Here is a 16,093-nt window from a genome sequence, read left to right as displayed (position 1 = left end):
GCACGGACCACCGAGCGCGGGAGCCGACCGGAGGCCGCCAGGGGGCGTGGGCGCGGCGCCCTTCCAGGCCTCGGGCTGCCGGTGCGCCTGGCCCGAGGCCTGCCGAGCCTCGCGTCGACGCCTTGCTGGAGGCTGAGGAGCCGGAGTCCAAGCGGACGCGTCTGGAGGGCTCCGCCACCGAGTAGCGATCTTTTCGAACCCAGGTCTGTCGTACTCCACATTCTGAACCCCTTAACCCAAACACCCCTGTGTCCCCAACCCCTACCAATACGCCCTTTCACGGAATCTGGTAGCCTGGCGAAATGGGCCCTCCTTAGGCCTCTGCTCCCTCAGCTACAAAGTTAAGTTGACCATAAGGTCAGCTTTGATGGTCTCCTAGTTCACAGCACTGCCTGAACAGGAACCGTGCCCCCCAATCTGGGCTCCTATGTTTCCCCCCTCCGCACTCCTCCTCACCTCCGCCCCATAACCCAGCAGTCCATACACCCCAACCCCTTGGTACAATAGCTCAGGAAGGAGGAATTTTGAAACAAAAATACTTAGCCTGGAAGAAACGTTTACTTGCTGGACTAGGTCCGCCAGCCAGAGGTCCTAAAGCAAAAAGAACTCAGAGATAACCCCTGATAATTGGCCTATATGCTTTTCTTTCTAATAGTTTTGTTAGTCAGCAAAAACGACACCAAGAATGGAGGTAAGATTTTTTGTTGTTGTTTAAGATTTATTTATTTATACATACAGGAACTGGGGTGCAGGCCAGAGTTGTGGGGGTTGAGAGGATTCACCAGAGACAGAGTCGGGATCAGAACAGGCGGATCGACAGAAATACACTGCTGAAGGGAGCAGTGGGCGAGTCAGGAGAGGTCTGCTGCGCCATGTGGGTTGCTCCCTGGCCGCCTGAGGGATTGAACTCACGCTGCAGTGGCTGCGGTGAGCTTCATAGGTTGCATCTTAACCCCTTGCACCACCAGGGAGGCCCCGAATGGACGTAAGACTTTACCCCAAATGCCAGAGTTTTCACGTTTATACTTAGCCAAAGAGAAGGCATCACCTAGGCAAGAAATTTTAAAAATTAACTTTTTTTTTTTTTTTTTTAGGTCATTCAGGTGTTACATGTGTATAAGTACTTCTCTGCCTTTTGGCCTTAGAAGTAACCCCTGCACTCACAATTTAAATAGCTAGCATATGTAAGTTGCGGATAATTGTTTTCTTGAGTATTGTATATTTCTTCCAGTGATAAATCAGCCGTCTCTATGGGAATTTTGGTTGTTGTCAAAACAGATTGTGAACACAAACAGAAGGGAGGATGGTGTTAGTATCCAATGTTACCGGTGATTTAAGAGTGATTTTGGGTTCAGAATCTTGTTGGTGAGTTTAGCCCAGCTCCAAATGATTTTTTTAGGTCCTCTGCGCTCATCTTCTAACAAAACCACTCTGCTGCCCCTGCTTTCCATCCTTCATTTTTCCTGCGCTCATAGTTAATTCCTGTGGTGGGAGAAGGTTGAGGCCAGGGAAAACTGTAGATTAAGTGGGTGTTCAGAGACACAGTAAACCGTGATATGATAAAGGTAGGAGAATTATTTTAGCAATTAGAAATAAACAGATGACTGAAGTTGAAATGGCCACATAAACCAGGAGAGAAAGCCATTGAAAAAATTTCAAGCAAGTTTTTATGGTAAAGGTAGATTTTTTTCTCTCAAACATAGATACCACTCTTGCTAATTTGCTGAACAGGATTTCTATAAAACTTTGATCATTACCCAAATTGAAGTAAACATTAATGATTTTCACAAAAACATAGTTCTATGCTGAATGGTAGCTCTTTCTTGTTAACAGCTTTATTGAGGTATAAATGATCATTAAATTGCATATTTCAAAGTGTACGATTTGATATGTTTCACATACGTGAAACCATCACCAAAATCAAGATAGTAATCATATCTGTCAACCCCTAAAGTTTCTTCAGGCCTCTTTTTAATCCCTTTTCCTTCCCTTTCTATTGCACCATCCTCTGACTTCTATTACTATAAATTAGTTTGTATTTTCCAAAATATTATATAAATGTAATCATATAATATATACATCCTTGGAAAACAAGAGAGAACTTCAGAAATTTGTTATCCTTCATCAGAGGCCAAAAATAGTACTTTGGAAGATGATACCTATGTCTTGGACTACAGATGAAAATATCAGTTACAGGATTTGCAGATAAAATACAGGTTTGCCCAGTTAAATTTGAATTTCAGGAGTTATTTTTGAATGGGACATTTATAATAAAAAATTATCTGTTTATTATTTATAATAAAAAATTATCTGAAATTCAAATTTAAGTGGGTGTCCTGTATTTTTATTTGCTAAATCTGGCAACTCTACACTAGTGAGGTGCTTGAGTCTGATAGTCTTATTTAATGCAGTTTAGCCTTATAAAGAAATCCAGTTACTTCTGCAGAATAATCATTTATTATATTTACATGGAATTTCCTTAAGCTTTCACAGTAGAGCTTTTCAAAATAAATTTTGCATGATGCACATTACAAAGTGAAGAAAGCTTCATAATTATATTAACTATAATTCCAAAATTATAAACACTGCCCTTCTTATAACATTTAAAAATATATAAGTAGTATATGTGAATAAAAAGTTAGTTTGTGCTTCTCAACAAGGAAAACATTATTTTATAAAATATGAAAAACTAAGAAAATATTTTTACTCAGAAAACATTAAGCAAGTATTTGTTGGAAATTCCCCACTAGTGCAAACTCCATTGTAACGAGTCTAATTCACTAATGATGAATACCACCACATATTGTGGTCTTCGTGTACTGGAGTAAAAATCTGTGTGTAACTACATGAAAGTAATGTAGGAAAGGAGAAACGAGAAGGAATAGTAACTCATCAGTTTAAGAATATTTGAAGTTTGGGATTAGACTTTTAAGTGAGTCTGCTTTACATTTTTCAAAAGATATTCAACGACTTCTTTTAAATGTCTGGCTTTGTATGTAAGGCTCACAAATAACAGAAACAACAGTAATTCAATGGTTATTTTTCTCAATTTAGGTAAGCATTGTTTTTGACCATTCTTACTATGTGGACCAGGCACTTTTTGGGATACACACATAACTAAAGAACTAAACATACCTAGTAGGGCAGAAAGACATATGTATAAGTTAACATGATACAAGGTAAGTTATTAAATGAAGTAATTTTCAATCTTATCTTTGATAGGAAAAGATTATCAAAGATTACCAAAGCATGAAAGGAGGGTGATATTCTGTTGGTGGCTCATGTACCATAAGCTTCATGGAAAAGTGGCTTTTGACATAGTTCTGGACAAGTAGGGATGAAGGTGGTAAGGGGAACAGGTATAGGAAGGTCAGAGGCAGGTGGAAGATTTGGGCAATGCCTGAATAGCTCTGCTTGATCTGGCTCTTGTTTCTCCTCCCTCAGGTCTGGCTCGTTACCACTGTTCCCTCCTCCCCCATGTGCTTGGAGCACTTAATTCTCCATGGCTCTCCTCTCATTTGCTAACCAGTTCATTTTATTTTAAAGATTTATTTTTTTATTTATGCATACAAGAACTGGGGTATAGGCCAGAGGTGCGGGAGGTGAGAGGATTGGTGAGTAGAACAGATAGACTGACTGAAATACACTGCTGAGGGGACCAGTGGGTGAGACAGGAGAGGTCTGCTGCACCATGTTGGTCACCTCCCTGGCCAGGGATTGAACTCATGCTGCAGTGGCTGCAGATAGCTTGAGAATGCTGAGATTTAACCCCTTGCACCATCAGGGAGGCCCTTGCCTAACCAATTCATAATCCTCACTGGGATGGCTTTACTGTTGATTTCTGTTGAAAACATTCACAGACCACCTATGCTTATTACACCCGCAGTTAAGAATTTATATGGGCTGTTTAATATCTACCACATTAGGTTATACAAATTCCATGGTCTTGCCACTGCTGTGCCTCCTGGGCCTTTGTGCATAGAAGATAATAAGTCACTAATGAATGACTTCTGGTAATAGTTTTTATACATGGTGGAATACAGCTTCAAATGTTTTCACAATGTTAATAGCTATGTTAAATTATGGGGCTAAAAAGGTACATTGTAGGTCTTTGAAGAAAGGAATATATAAGCAAACAAATAGCTTAATCCATATAGATTTCCATAATGGAAAGCAGTTTTACAGAATACATACTATGTATGTGCTTAAGTACAAACATTTTTCTTAGTGAAGGACAGAAAAGCTAGAAATTTAACACAAACAAGAAATGCATACAATGGAGTGTTAAAACAAAAATCTCCATAATCTTCAAATTAACTTGATTTTATAGATAGCACCTTCCATTTTAGATATTAGATTTAGATTTTAGATATTATTTTCAGCTTTCTTAGGCAATGCAAGAGCTATCTATTCAAAGCTTAGCTAAACTCAAAATACACCCAACATTTGAATTTAAAACCTAATCAGTATTCACTTATTTTTATAATTCTGTCCAGTCCCCACATAAAAGTGTCCATTTTGGGTCTCCCTGGTGCACAGGGGTTAAGACACAACCTCATATGAAGCTGTCCGCAGCCACTGCAGCAGCCACTGCAGCAGCAGTTTGATCTCCGGCCAGGGAACAACCCATATGGCACAGCAGACCTCTCCTGACTTGCCCGCTGCTCCCCTCAGCAGTGTACTTTCAGTCAATCTGCCTGTTCTGTTCCCCACTCTGTTTCTGGTGAATCCTCTCACCCACCCCGCCACATCTCTGGCCTGTACCCCAGCTCTCATATGCATAAATAAATAAATCTTTTAAAAAAAGGTGTATTTTAACAGTGTCCATGTATCCAATTCAGTGTAGCAAGGTCCATGACCAGATTTATATCAATTAGATGGGACAGTATTTATTTATGTATTTATTTTTTAAGATTTATTTATTTATGCATACAAGGGGGATAGGCCAGAGGTGTGACGGGTGAGGGGATTCACCAGAGACAGAGTGGGGAACAGAACAGATTGACTGAAATACACCGCTGAGAAGAGCAGCAGGTGAGTCAGGAGAGGTCTGCTGTGCCATGTGGGCTGCTCCCTGGCCGGGGATCCAACTTGTGCTGCAGTGGCTGCGGTAAACTTCATAGGTGGTGTCTTAACCCCTTGCACCACCAGGGAGGCCCTAGATGGGACAGTATTTAAGCTGATAAGTATTTATCTTTGCTATTCAGTTGCAACTAAAGTAAATTATTAAATATCTGATGTGTGAATCTCAAGTTGCCTCCTAGCTTCAAACGGATTAGAATGACACACTTTTCATTTTAATAGTTAGTATTAGAAATATTTTATTGTGAATATATTGAATATGCTTTGTTTTGTGAAGTCTTATTTTCCAACTGTAAGTTACTGGCACTTAAGGAAAAAAAAAACAATCACTTAAATGAAAACTAAAAATATAAAGCCTATGTTTAAAACATGGCCTTTATTAATACTGCCCACTGAGCGCCATTTTTATTTTACAATGAAATACTTCTGTTTTGCAAAGAAAAGACAGGAAAGTGCATTTTACAAGAGTACTTTTTTTGTTTTTAATTCTCTGCGAAAATGGAAGGAATCTGAGTCACAAGTTCACAATGTAGTAAAATGAAATTAAGAAACAATGATTTCAGTAATGCTATGCCATCACTAGTGTTTAGCTCTGACTTTGTTCTTGTAAATCAGATCCTGAAATACAGTCTAGAGCATCTAGGTTTTTACTCTACAGCATATTAAACACAGAAAAGGAGGTTAAAAAAAAAACCCCTTTCAATGTACAAACATGAATTTAAAAACTGATTTTAAAAAATCACTTTTTTACATAATGTATATGGCAAAATTACTTTAAATACATGATTTTGGAATTATTTACAAAATGTATCAGTCTGTGGAACAATTCACAGACAAAGCATACATAGCTTTACTTAGTTGTTGCATCTCAACTTTGGGAGATATAAATTTATTCGGCAGTACAGCAAACATAAAAACTGTGACAAAGTATCTTAAGGGCAACCAAAAATTTCATCCTCAAAACAGTTTAAATACTAGGACTGCCAAAGTTTCTAAATGAGGACATACTTTAATGATCCAGATGCCCATTTATAGATCTATACTGTTTGAAGGACTGAGATAGAACTCCCTTCAATACAGGTAGAGCTGCTGGATGCAACCTCCTGTAAAAGGGACAGCTGAGAGCTATTGTCATCCAAAGAGTGAATTAACCTAGAATTTTTCTTTTTTTCAATTTTATTAATATTTTAAAAAATACATAAAAATACAACATCCAATGTCTGAATAAATATATTTAACAAGTTGCAAGATAATACCTTATTTTACACAAAATTTTCAGCTTTAGAAATCTTGTTAAATAACTTCATTGTTGTTATATATTTCATTTTTGTCTTTTTGTAACAAAATAAAAACTCTGAAATTACATAGAAAAAAGACAAAATATTTTTGTCAAGGGTAAGATAGTCCACTGAAAACTTATTCACAATTCCACTGTAAACATTAATAAACATTAAAATATTTGCATAATTGTGTGCTCAAAAATCCTATAAAAAGTGGAAGACTTATTACAACTGTAGTTTTCAGTCAACTACACTTCCTTTCACAATTTATTTTGTCCCATTTACACCTTTAAACCTGGGCACACTGCTGAACATATACTTTGGCAGTTCTAAATAGCAAGTGCTTCCACAAGAAAAAAATACAAAACACCCAACCTAACAATAATAATAATAAAAAAAAAAAAAACCACAACATAAACCCCCTACTCACCAAGTGTTCAAATACATCTTAGTGAAAGTGCAGCAGTAACTATTCAGCTGGATAATATTTTGATGTTTATCATGTGCACTTGCTTGTCTATGATTTCTATAATACCTGAAAGCTTTATTATACAAATACAGATCTGCTAAGTGCCCTTTTTCTATCTTCACAAAAATGAAAAAAAAAAAAAATAAAGAGGAAAAATTATGACAAATATGGCAGGTTACCTAACCTTCAATTATTAATCAGCTTATTTTTTTGCAACAGAAAAAAAGAAATAAAAGGGAATAGATACAATCCAGCTTGGAAAAGTATACAGGATATACTTAGCAATGTCAAACCAGTTGAGTGCTTTTCTGTGGTTGTATTTCAGGGTTTGGGGATTTATGTCCATGGCAGCAAACTGCTGGGGAGGCAGAAAAAACATTTATCACCTGCATTCTACAGCAAGTACATTTTGTGGTGGAGATGAGGATGAGGGACTCATTCCAGTGTCTGATGAAGCAGATGACATGGAGGCTCCTGCATGAGACACTGTAATCAAAACAATTACATTAAATTCAAAAATGATCACACAAATAATCACATAAAGGTATTAGCAACTGGCAAACTGGAAATTAAACTTAACATTATTCACTTCAATTATAGTCCTCTTAAATGGTTCATGAAGTAATAATGAATTGTTAGCAAAAATTTTGTTTGATTCAACTGAGCCGAATCAGTCTTGGTCAGTTAAGTAACATGACAAAAACAGGCACCATAAAATATAAGACTAGGGCCTCCCCTGGTGGCGCAGAGGTTGAGCTCTTGGCTGGGAAGCTGCCCGTAGCCTCTGCAGCGCCGGTTTGATCCCCAGCCACAGGGTGAGGGTCCCTTATGGCGCGCAGACCTCTCCTGCCTCCCGCTACTCCCCTCAGCAGTGTATTTCGTCGGTCTGCCTGTTCTGTTTCCTGCTCTGGTGAATTCTCTCACTCTCCCACGCTTCTGACTATACCCAGAGCTTGTATAAATAAATCAATCTTTTAAAAAAAAATGACTAAAGATATATAAAATATAAACTCTTTTTTTGAAAAAAGATTTATTTTTATTTATACAAGAGCTGGAGTACAGGCCAGAGCTGTGGGTGAGAGGATTCACCAGGGACAGAGTGGGGAGCAGAACAGGCAGATGGACCAAAGCAGTGGGCGAGACAGGAGAGGTCTGCCTCGCCATGTGGGATTCTCCCTGGCCGGCCGGAAATTGAACTGACGCTGTGGAGGCTACAGACAGTTTCACAGCGCTGCACTCAACGTGCTGCACCACTGGGGAGGCCCAAGATACATAAACTCTTAAGCTCTTATTTGAAAGAGCTCAGAGGGAACTCATTTTGTCCCAAATCAGAAACAACATCAACCAAAGATAAATTCTCACTATAGGGAATTCCTGTTTTATCTCTAGATCATGAACTACAGAGAATTCATTTATCCCAGAGACTTTCCTGTAACCAGTTAACAATTGGTTTCCTATCTTTATCCTACCCCAACACACCGGATGGACATATCATATCCATAAAGTTCTCAGTCACATACCAGAATCTTGGAGGATCAACATAGAAGTTTGGGTATATGATTAAAAAAAAAAATAGTCCTTAAATGGCCTTACCATAACTCTTCAGAAGATTTTGATCACTATGCAGTAGGTGATTTGCCACTTTTACTTTTTCTTTGCAAATCCCTCATATTTCCCATTATCTTTTCCCATTTTTTCCTATTTTGAAGTTTTAAATTTTAAGTATTTCTGTGTGAATGTATACTACCAATATGGCATGTTGTAACTCATTGCCATAAATCTAATATATATGCCAGAAGTTATTCAGTGCCTCACTTTAATTACTCACGTCATACCACAAAAAATTTTTAAAAAACAAAAAAGTAAAAGTAATGGTAATAAAGGAATCTCAGTATTATCAAAAACTTCTATCACCTTTAGGAAATGCAAAGCAGTTGAGGTTCTCAGAAAACATTTCAATTTGTTAATTTCCTCCCTTCATGTTTACACATGTTTACAAGTAAAGACTTCTTGCATTTCACAATTTTTAAGAACAAACATGGAAAGCCTACTCTACTCTCTTTCCATCAAATTTCCAGATTTGGAGTAGAATGATTCAAGAGCACATATGACTAGGTCATTCAAGCAGCAATTCATCTCTTAACTCTCTGCCATAGGTAGAAAACAACTCTTCAGATGGGCAAGTCAATCAGGTAATTTACTTTTGTTTTTTTAAAAAGACATCCCTCCTGGTAGCCTCTTCTCCTATCCCTTTCCTCCTCTTCCTGAAATAGTTGCTCTCTAGGCCTGCCAGGTTGTTGTCATCCTAGAGCTTCCAGTCACTGTCATCATGAGATTTTCATTGACTTTTTCCTCTTATGGGATTGCTTGTTTGCTGGATCTCATGGTGTCTTCTTAGTTTTTAGAGAAATTTCAGTAAAAGGTCACCGAGACCCATTTCTTTTTGTATGTACTTATATGTGGTAAACTTTCAGAATCTTTATCAATAGTTTCTATAATTTCATGATGTGCTTTGCTGTGACTTTTCTATTTTTCAGTGAGTCCAATCAATCTTATAACTCATTTTTCAGTTCAGGAAATTTTTCTTACAATTTTTTTTTTGATGACAGCTTCTGCCTATGTTTATTCAGTGCTCTTTAGATTTGTAATCCAGAAGTTGGATCTCCTGACCAGGTACTATTATTTGTTGTAGTACTTCTTTCTATTGCCTTTGTGACCTTTTACTGAAATTTCTCTAACTTTGCTGTCTATGACTTAATTAAATTTTTATCCCTATTACCATACTTTTAAGAGATTCTTCTTGATTTCTAAATTTTATTTATTTATTTATTTTTAAAGATTTATTTATTTATACAAGCACTGGCTATAGTCAGACGCGCGGGAGGGTGAGAGAATTCACCAGAGCCAGAGCGGGGAGCAGAGCAGGCAGAAGGACTGAAGTACACTGCTGAGGGGAGCAGCGGGCAGCAGGAGAGGTCTGCGCACCATGTGGGACCCTCCTCCGGTGGCCAGGGAGCAGCCGGGGATCGAACCGGTGCTGCAGAGGCTGCGGGCAGCTTCACAACCCAGCACTCAACCGCTGCGCCACTGGGAAGGCCCGATCTCTAAATTTTTTTTTAAAAAATTTATTTATTTATTTATTTATTTATTTATACATACATACATACATACATACATACATACAAGCACTGGGTACAGTCAGAAGCACGGGAGGGTGAGAGAATTCGCCAGAGCCAGGGTGGGGAGCAGAACAGGCAGAAGGACCAAAGTACACTGCTGAGAGGATATGCGCCATGTGGGACCCTCACCTGGTGGCCAGGGATCGAACCGGTGCTGCAGAGGCTGCGGGTAGCCTCGCAACCCAGCGCTCAACTGCTGCGCCACCAGGGAGGCCCCTAATTTCTAAATTTTAATAACAGTATTTTCTTGTTGCAAGGTTGCAGTCTTTCCTGTATCTCTGGATATTAATTTTAGTTTTGTGCTTTTATATAATACATTGTTTTTTCCAAGTTCTTTTTTATTCTTTTTCTAGTTTGGTTTCTGTCTTTGTATAGAGGCTTTCATCAGATATCTGGTCTTATGGCTTTCATATTTAAGAGACTTTAAAAAATTTAAAAGGACATTCAAAGACTATGCATGATTTGGCAGGGCACTGCCAAATGATGGACAGTGTTTCAATGATGGACAATGCACATGGAACAATTGGCAAGGATGTTGCTTTTGGGTTCAGGTCAGGAACCCCTCTAAGAGACAGTATCTACATTAGAACATTTCTCTTGGGTTGGCCAGTTTCTCTAGAGGAATCCTTTGATTTCCTCCCAGGAATGAGCATAAGTTTGGTTGCCAGTTTTCAAAGAGGCAAGAGGGTAAGTTCTTCAGTTGGAAAAGGGACAGACATCTTATTCAGTATTGTAAACTTTTGCTCAAGATCATTTTTGCTTTAGCACTTAACCTTCATCTTCAACTATGCTGGTGTTCCTCAGTCAACAAACTTATTGAACTCTCTCACCCTCTAATAAATTAACCTATTTATTTGCTAGAGTTAACAGGTGGGTAAGAAGATCAAATTTCTTTCATTTGCAGCATTCTCCATTTTCAGCATAATTCCAGATCCCTGCCTTTAGAGCTTTTCCTGTAGTTTTTCTTGGAGAAAAGAGATTCTTTCTGTACTGTTCATATTTTCTAATTCATCTAAAAGGGGGGAAAAAGTTAATTTGGATTTTAAGATAATTCTGAGGGAAAAAATGGCAGTTTTATAGGAAATGATTTGCTGCTTATTGTTTTACCCCTCTGCAAATATAACAGCACTTTGGTTTTAGCATTCTCTCATCTGCTAGGACAGTACAATCGTCTACCTTTCAGTTTCTAAAAGATAGGCTGTTGACATTTCTTGTCTGCCAAAGTCTGTTCCCTTGTCTTTGTGGGGATACTTTTAACTTCCTTTACTGTTATTTTGGTGGGGGAGAGGTAGATATTAACATGCCCATGTTTATCTAGAAGTCAGTCCTACACATTCATAAGGTCTAGGCCAGACACAACTCTCTTTCTATGATTATTTCAAAGTAATTACTCTTTCTACCAATTCCTATACTTGTTAATTTCATTTCTTATGGCCCTCATTACACACTGTCCGGTAGACACATGTTAAGATCTTGTGATCGAGATCAGTGTCTCACACAACTCTGTACTTCCACTACCTGCCTGAAGACCTAGCATATGGTATATATGCTTAAATTGTTGTTGAGCTGAACTCCTGCAACAATATTAGCTTAGAAAATGACGTAGGATAATCTCCTTGAGGATAAGCCAAACGCCTATTCATTTTAGTGACCTCCATAAAGTTTAGTACACTGCCTGTTACATTTAGTAAAATCATAGTCTGTAAAACAGCTCATAGTACTTTTCAAGCAACTTATTTTATCAAATTCAATTATTGATTCACTGCAATACCAATAAAGAAGAAAACACTAGGAATCTGAAAACAAGTGTATACTATTTTCAAGTAGTGACAATGACAGGATATAGATTTCAAAAATAAGGGAAGAAAAATTATATTAAATTACCTTCTCTATCTTTCTTTTTTAATCTTTTTCGCCTCCTGTCGATGGTTGCAACTTCAGACTTCAAAGACATGTAATATTTCCTGATTTCCTGTAGTTTTTCTTGGAGAAAAGAGATTCTTTCTGTACTGTTCATATTTTCTAATTCATCTAAAAGGGGGGAAAAAGTTAATTTGGATTTTAAGATAATTCTGAGGGAAAAAATGGCAGTTTTATCCAAAGTCCAACTCATAAATTAAGAAAACCTTTAATTTATTGAAACCGACTATATTAAGCTAACCTACTATATTAAGCTAACCTACTGTATCAAGCTAGTTAGCTTAATAACATTCATAAATAAGATTTTATATATGTACAGAAAGAATGTTTAAATGAACAGAATGATGTTTAATGATGTTTAAATGAACAGAAACACACACACAGAAAATCAGTACACATCAATGCTGCTCTGTAGTTGTAATTATTTACCTAGTTTCTGTGTCTTGATTTTTCCTCTCATTTATTAGTTATTTGCGGTTGTCATTACTAGTTTCATACACAAACACACACACACACACACACATGCACACACGACATATCTTACTTCATAATCAGAGACCCTAATCCAGTCAATATTTTATCTTGTATTATGAAAAGGCATGGATTTGTATTTAAGATAACAAGTAATGGTTACTGATAAGACAATATTTGGAGTATCTATATATAAATAAATTAGTTTGCTAATCATTATTCCTCATTTTTTTATTTTAAGGTATATACCACTTTACAATATGCATTCAAGTTTTTTATAAGCTTCTTACTGAGTTGAAAGCTCCACTTATATGTCCGAGGGGATGAATTCGGATGTTTTTCTCTGTGTTTTTCTTTTTCTCCATCTTTGATGTGAGGAGATATTCTTGCAGGAGATCGTACAATTTTCTGTGGCTTAGATACAGTAAGATGCTTTACTGGCGTACATTTACTTGAATTATCTAGGACAGGAAGATCTTCACTATCACTGCTTTGTCCTATAATAAGAAAAAAGTGACTCAAATTACAATGATAAAAATCTCAAATATTAAATGCAATAGATCCAGTAATCACACTTTGCTACTATCCTATAGAAATAAATGCACAAAGTTTATAATAGTTAAAAAAAAAAGGAGATCTTAATGTCCACCAGAGGGACATAGTTAAAACTTAAATACTACTAAATATTTTGCTAAAGTTAAAAAAATAAGGGAATATTCGTAAGATCAAAAATGGCAAAATAATCCAATTTGTAAATGAAAAAGCAAAGTTATAAAACACTATGTATAGTATTGCCCCATTTATGTTTAAAACCAAACACAAAGGCAAATGCCAAAAGGACCGAACTATAAACTATATAAGATGCGCTCAAAAATACATATCTGGCTTTTTACATATGTAGAATAGAATGTGAGCAGATACGAGTAGCTCTACATCACTCATCAAATTTGAACTAAAGATGTTTTTGGTTTTCATTTCACAAATTAGAATTCTCTATAAATTTTATTTTCATTTTTTGAAGCACTTTGCCCTATTGCCATTCTATTCACTCTCAATAGCCAACCTCACTTTCTACTGAAAAGACAAAATTGAGGATTATTCACTCAGTTTCTCAGCTTCTTACCTCCTCCATTTGTCCTTTCTGACATTTTTTTTCTTTTGGCTTCAAAAAGAGGAGTCTGTTTCTGGGTAAACCAATCTCTTCAACTAAACTCTTGAAACCATCCACTCCCAATTACACTGCAATTTCCCAGTATCTATTATCCATGTTCTTTTATCTTAAAATTCACCTCTTTCCCCAGAGCCTAACAACATGCTTATCTTTCCCACCCTTAGAGAGAGGTGAGAAGAGGAATCTTCCTATTTTAGCAGGTACTGCTTTTCTTCTCTTTAGGGTCCAATTTCTTGAAAAAGAAATTCTTTGTTTTCCTGATTTCTACATCTTTGATAACCACACATCTGCTTTCTTATTAAGAGCCCAAATACTACTCATCATATTCAATAAATGTATCTTAATGCTACTTGAATATTCTACAGCATTTGGAACTTCTTTCTTATACACAATCACTTGCAATACTTCTAAAAACAGACTTTGTTCTCAGTTCCAGAACCCTATTTTCCTAATACTGGATACCACTAATTCAACATTCCCTAAATGACTCTTCCAAAACCTGCTACTACTCCAGTGTTCCACCTATCAGTTAACCAATTCCTTATATATGATTGATAATAACTAAGTCCTAGTTATTTTATTTCCCCATTCTCTAATACTTATTCTGCCACACAAAAATACTTTTATTTCTTATAAACAAGAACATTCTCCTTGTATTATCAACAAATTATCCTAAAACCTAGCAGTTTGAAACTACAACATTTAATATTTCACACAATTCCTAAGTACAGAATCTGGGAGCAGCTTGATAAATTGGTGTGGCTCAGGGCATCTGGTGAGATTGCAGTGATGCTACTGGCCAGAGCTATGAGCTCTATAGACCCGACCGAAGCTAGAGGACATACTCCCAAAATGATGCACTTACTTGCATGCGTGATGGCAGGAGGCCTCAGTTCCTTGCCACTTGGGCCTCTCCATAGACTGTTTATTTATTTTTTTTGGTCTTCTTTCGTTTAGAGTTAATATTGATATGTTAGCATCTGTATTTGCCATTGTGTTTGTCTTTCCTTTGATTTTATTTATTTATTCTTTTTTTTTTTTTCCCCATAGATTGTTTAAATGTCCTCACAACATGGCAGCTAACTTCCCTCAGAGCAGGTGATCCGAGAGAGTAAGTAGGAAACCTGCAGTGCCTTTTATGTACTCTCTCAAGTGGCAAACCATTACTTCCACTTTGTTACTATGAGTCACTAAATTCAGCCCGTACTCAAGAGGAGGGCTTTGCCTCTTGAAGGGAAGAATATTAACAAATTTTGGCTCTGTTTTTAATATTACCACACTCCTACAGAACCATAACACGACCACCAAAATAAATAAATGCAGACATATTAATATCATTTAATCCTCAGATTCTGTACAAGTTTCTCCATTTGACCCAATAATATTCTTTTTTAAAATTTATTTATTTTTTTAGACCTATGAATTTTAATATAACAAGAGTACAAAAAGTTCAGACACAATTTCAGATCCCACATAAATTTTTAGAAGCTAAACATTTTCCAACGCTAGTGCAGTATCAGGAAGAAAATGTACTATCGTCAGAAAATACTATTTTTTTTAAATTATTTTTTACTTTTTTTACATCATTGTTCATTTTTAAACAATATTTGCTTCCCCCCACCCTCTCAAGTGTAGTCCCAATAGAATTTCCTACACCAGTGCACCCGTGCACCATCACCTCAGTCCCGTGCTCCTCCCTCCCTCCCTCTAATCCCTCTCCCTCCTCCTCCCCTGGAGTATGTGTCTGATTTATAATTGTCTATTTTTGCTTTGTTGTGTTTTGTACTGTTATTTTTTTACACTGTCTTATTTGGTTCCCCTATATTCCTGCTCTAAGTGAAACTATGCGATATTTTTTTTCCTTCTGGCTTATTTCACTAAGCATAATTCCTTTTAGCTCCATCCACATTGCTGCAAATGGCATGAGTTTATCTTTTTTGATTGTTGAATAGTATTCTATTGTGTATATGTACCACATCTTCTTGATCCAGTCATCTATTTTTGAGCATTTAGGTTGTTTCCAGGTTTTACCTATTGTAAATAGTGCTGCAATAAACATAGGGGTAAAGGGTTTTGTGTATGTTTTGTATATGTAATGTTTTTGTGTCCTTTGGGTAGATTCCTAGGAGTGGAATTGCCATGACCCAATAATATTCTTTATAGCAGTAGGATCCAAGTGTAAATTATATACTGCCCTTAATTGCTACATCTCATATGTCTTCTTGAAAAGGAGCATGTTCTCTTTTCTTGACTTTCACAACTATTCTTTAACTTACCTTGGCAATATTTTAAGTTACAGGCCAGTTATTTCATAGCATATCCTTCACTCTAAATTTGTTGGTGATTCATCATGATTACATTCAAGTTATACATCTGACAGAAACAGGACAGCTCTGCTGCTATGTTACGTCTTTTAAGGTAGTACATGATTTCAATTTATGCTATTACTTTGATCATTTGATAATGATCAGGCTTATCCACTGCAAAGTTACTCATTTTCCCTTTGTAGCTTCTGCTACCT

The 16,093-nt window shown here is 36.8% G+C and overlaps 1 protein-coding gene and 1 long non-coding RNA gene across 3 annotated transcripts in view; one reads left to right on the top strand and one right to left on the bottom strand.

Moving 5' to 3' along the window:
- Positions 1–5,105: 5,105 nt before the first annotated feature.
- The window catches only part of ARID4A (AT-rich interaction domain 4A), a 63,237-nt gene continuing 52,249 nt past the window's right edge, over positions 5,106–16,093 (bottom strand). For both annotated transcript variants that reach the window (XM_054690693.1, XM_037503421.2), the window contains exons 22-24: positions 12,692–12,898; positions 11,895–12,041; positions 5,106–7,317 (exon numbers count right to left, since the gene is read on the bottom strand). In XM_054690693.1, coding sequence (XP_054546668.1) covers positions 7,214–7,317; positions 11,895–12,041; positions 12,692–12,898 — 458 coding nt within the window. In that variant the 3' untranslated portion in view covers positions 5,106–7,213. The remainder of the gene's footprint in view (positions 7,318–11,894; positions 12,042–12,691; positions 12,899–16,093) is intronic.
- LOC129145076 (uncharacterized) lies at positions 8,990–15,892 on the top strand. Its single transcript, XR_008550122.1, has 3 exons — positions 8,990–9,023; positions 14,623–14,683; positions 15,866–15,892. It is a non-coding gene; the product is annotated as an uncharacterized LOC129145076 (long non-coding RNA).

The sequence above is a fragment of the Talpa occidentalis genome, unplaced genomic scaffold (genome assembly GCF_014898055.3).
Source record: "Talpa occidentalis isolate TD23 unplaced genomic scaffold, MPIMG_talOcc4v2.1 talOcc4.11, whole genome shotgun sequence".
NCBI lineage: Eukaryota > Metazoa > Chordata > Mammalia > Eulipotyphla > Talpidae > Talpa > Talpa occidentalis.
Note: the sequence above shows the minus strand (reverse complement) of the source record. Positions and strands in the feature narration are given on the sequence as shown.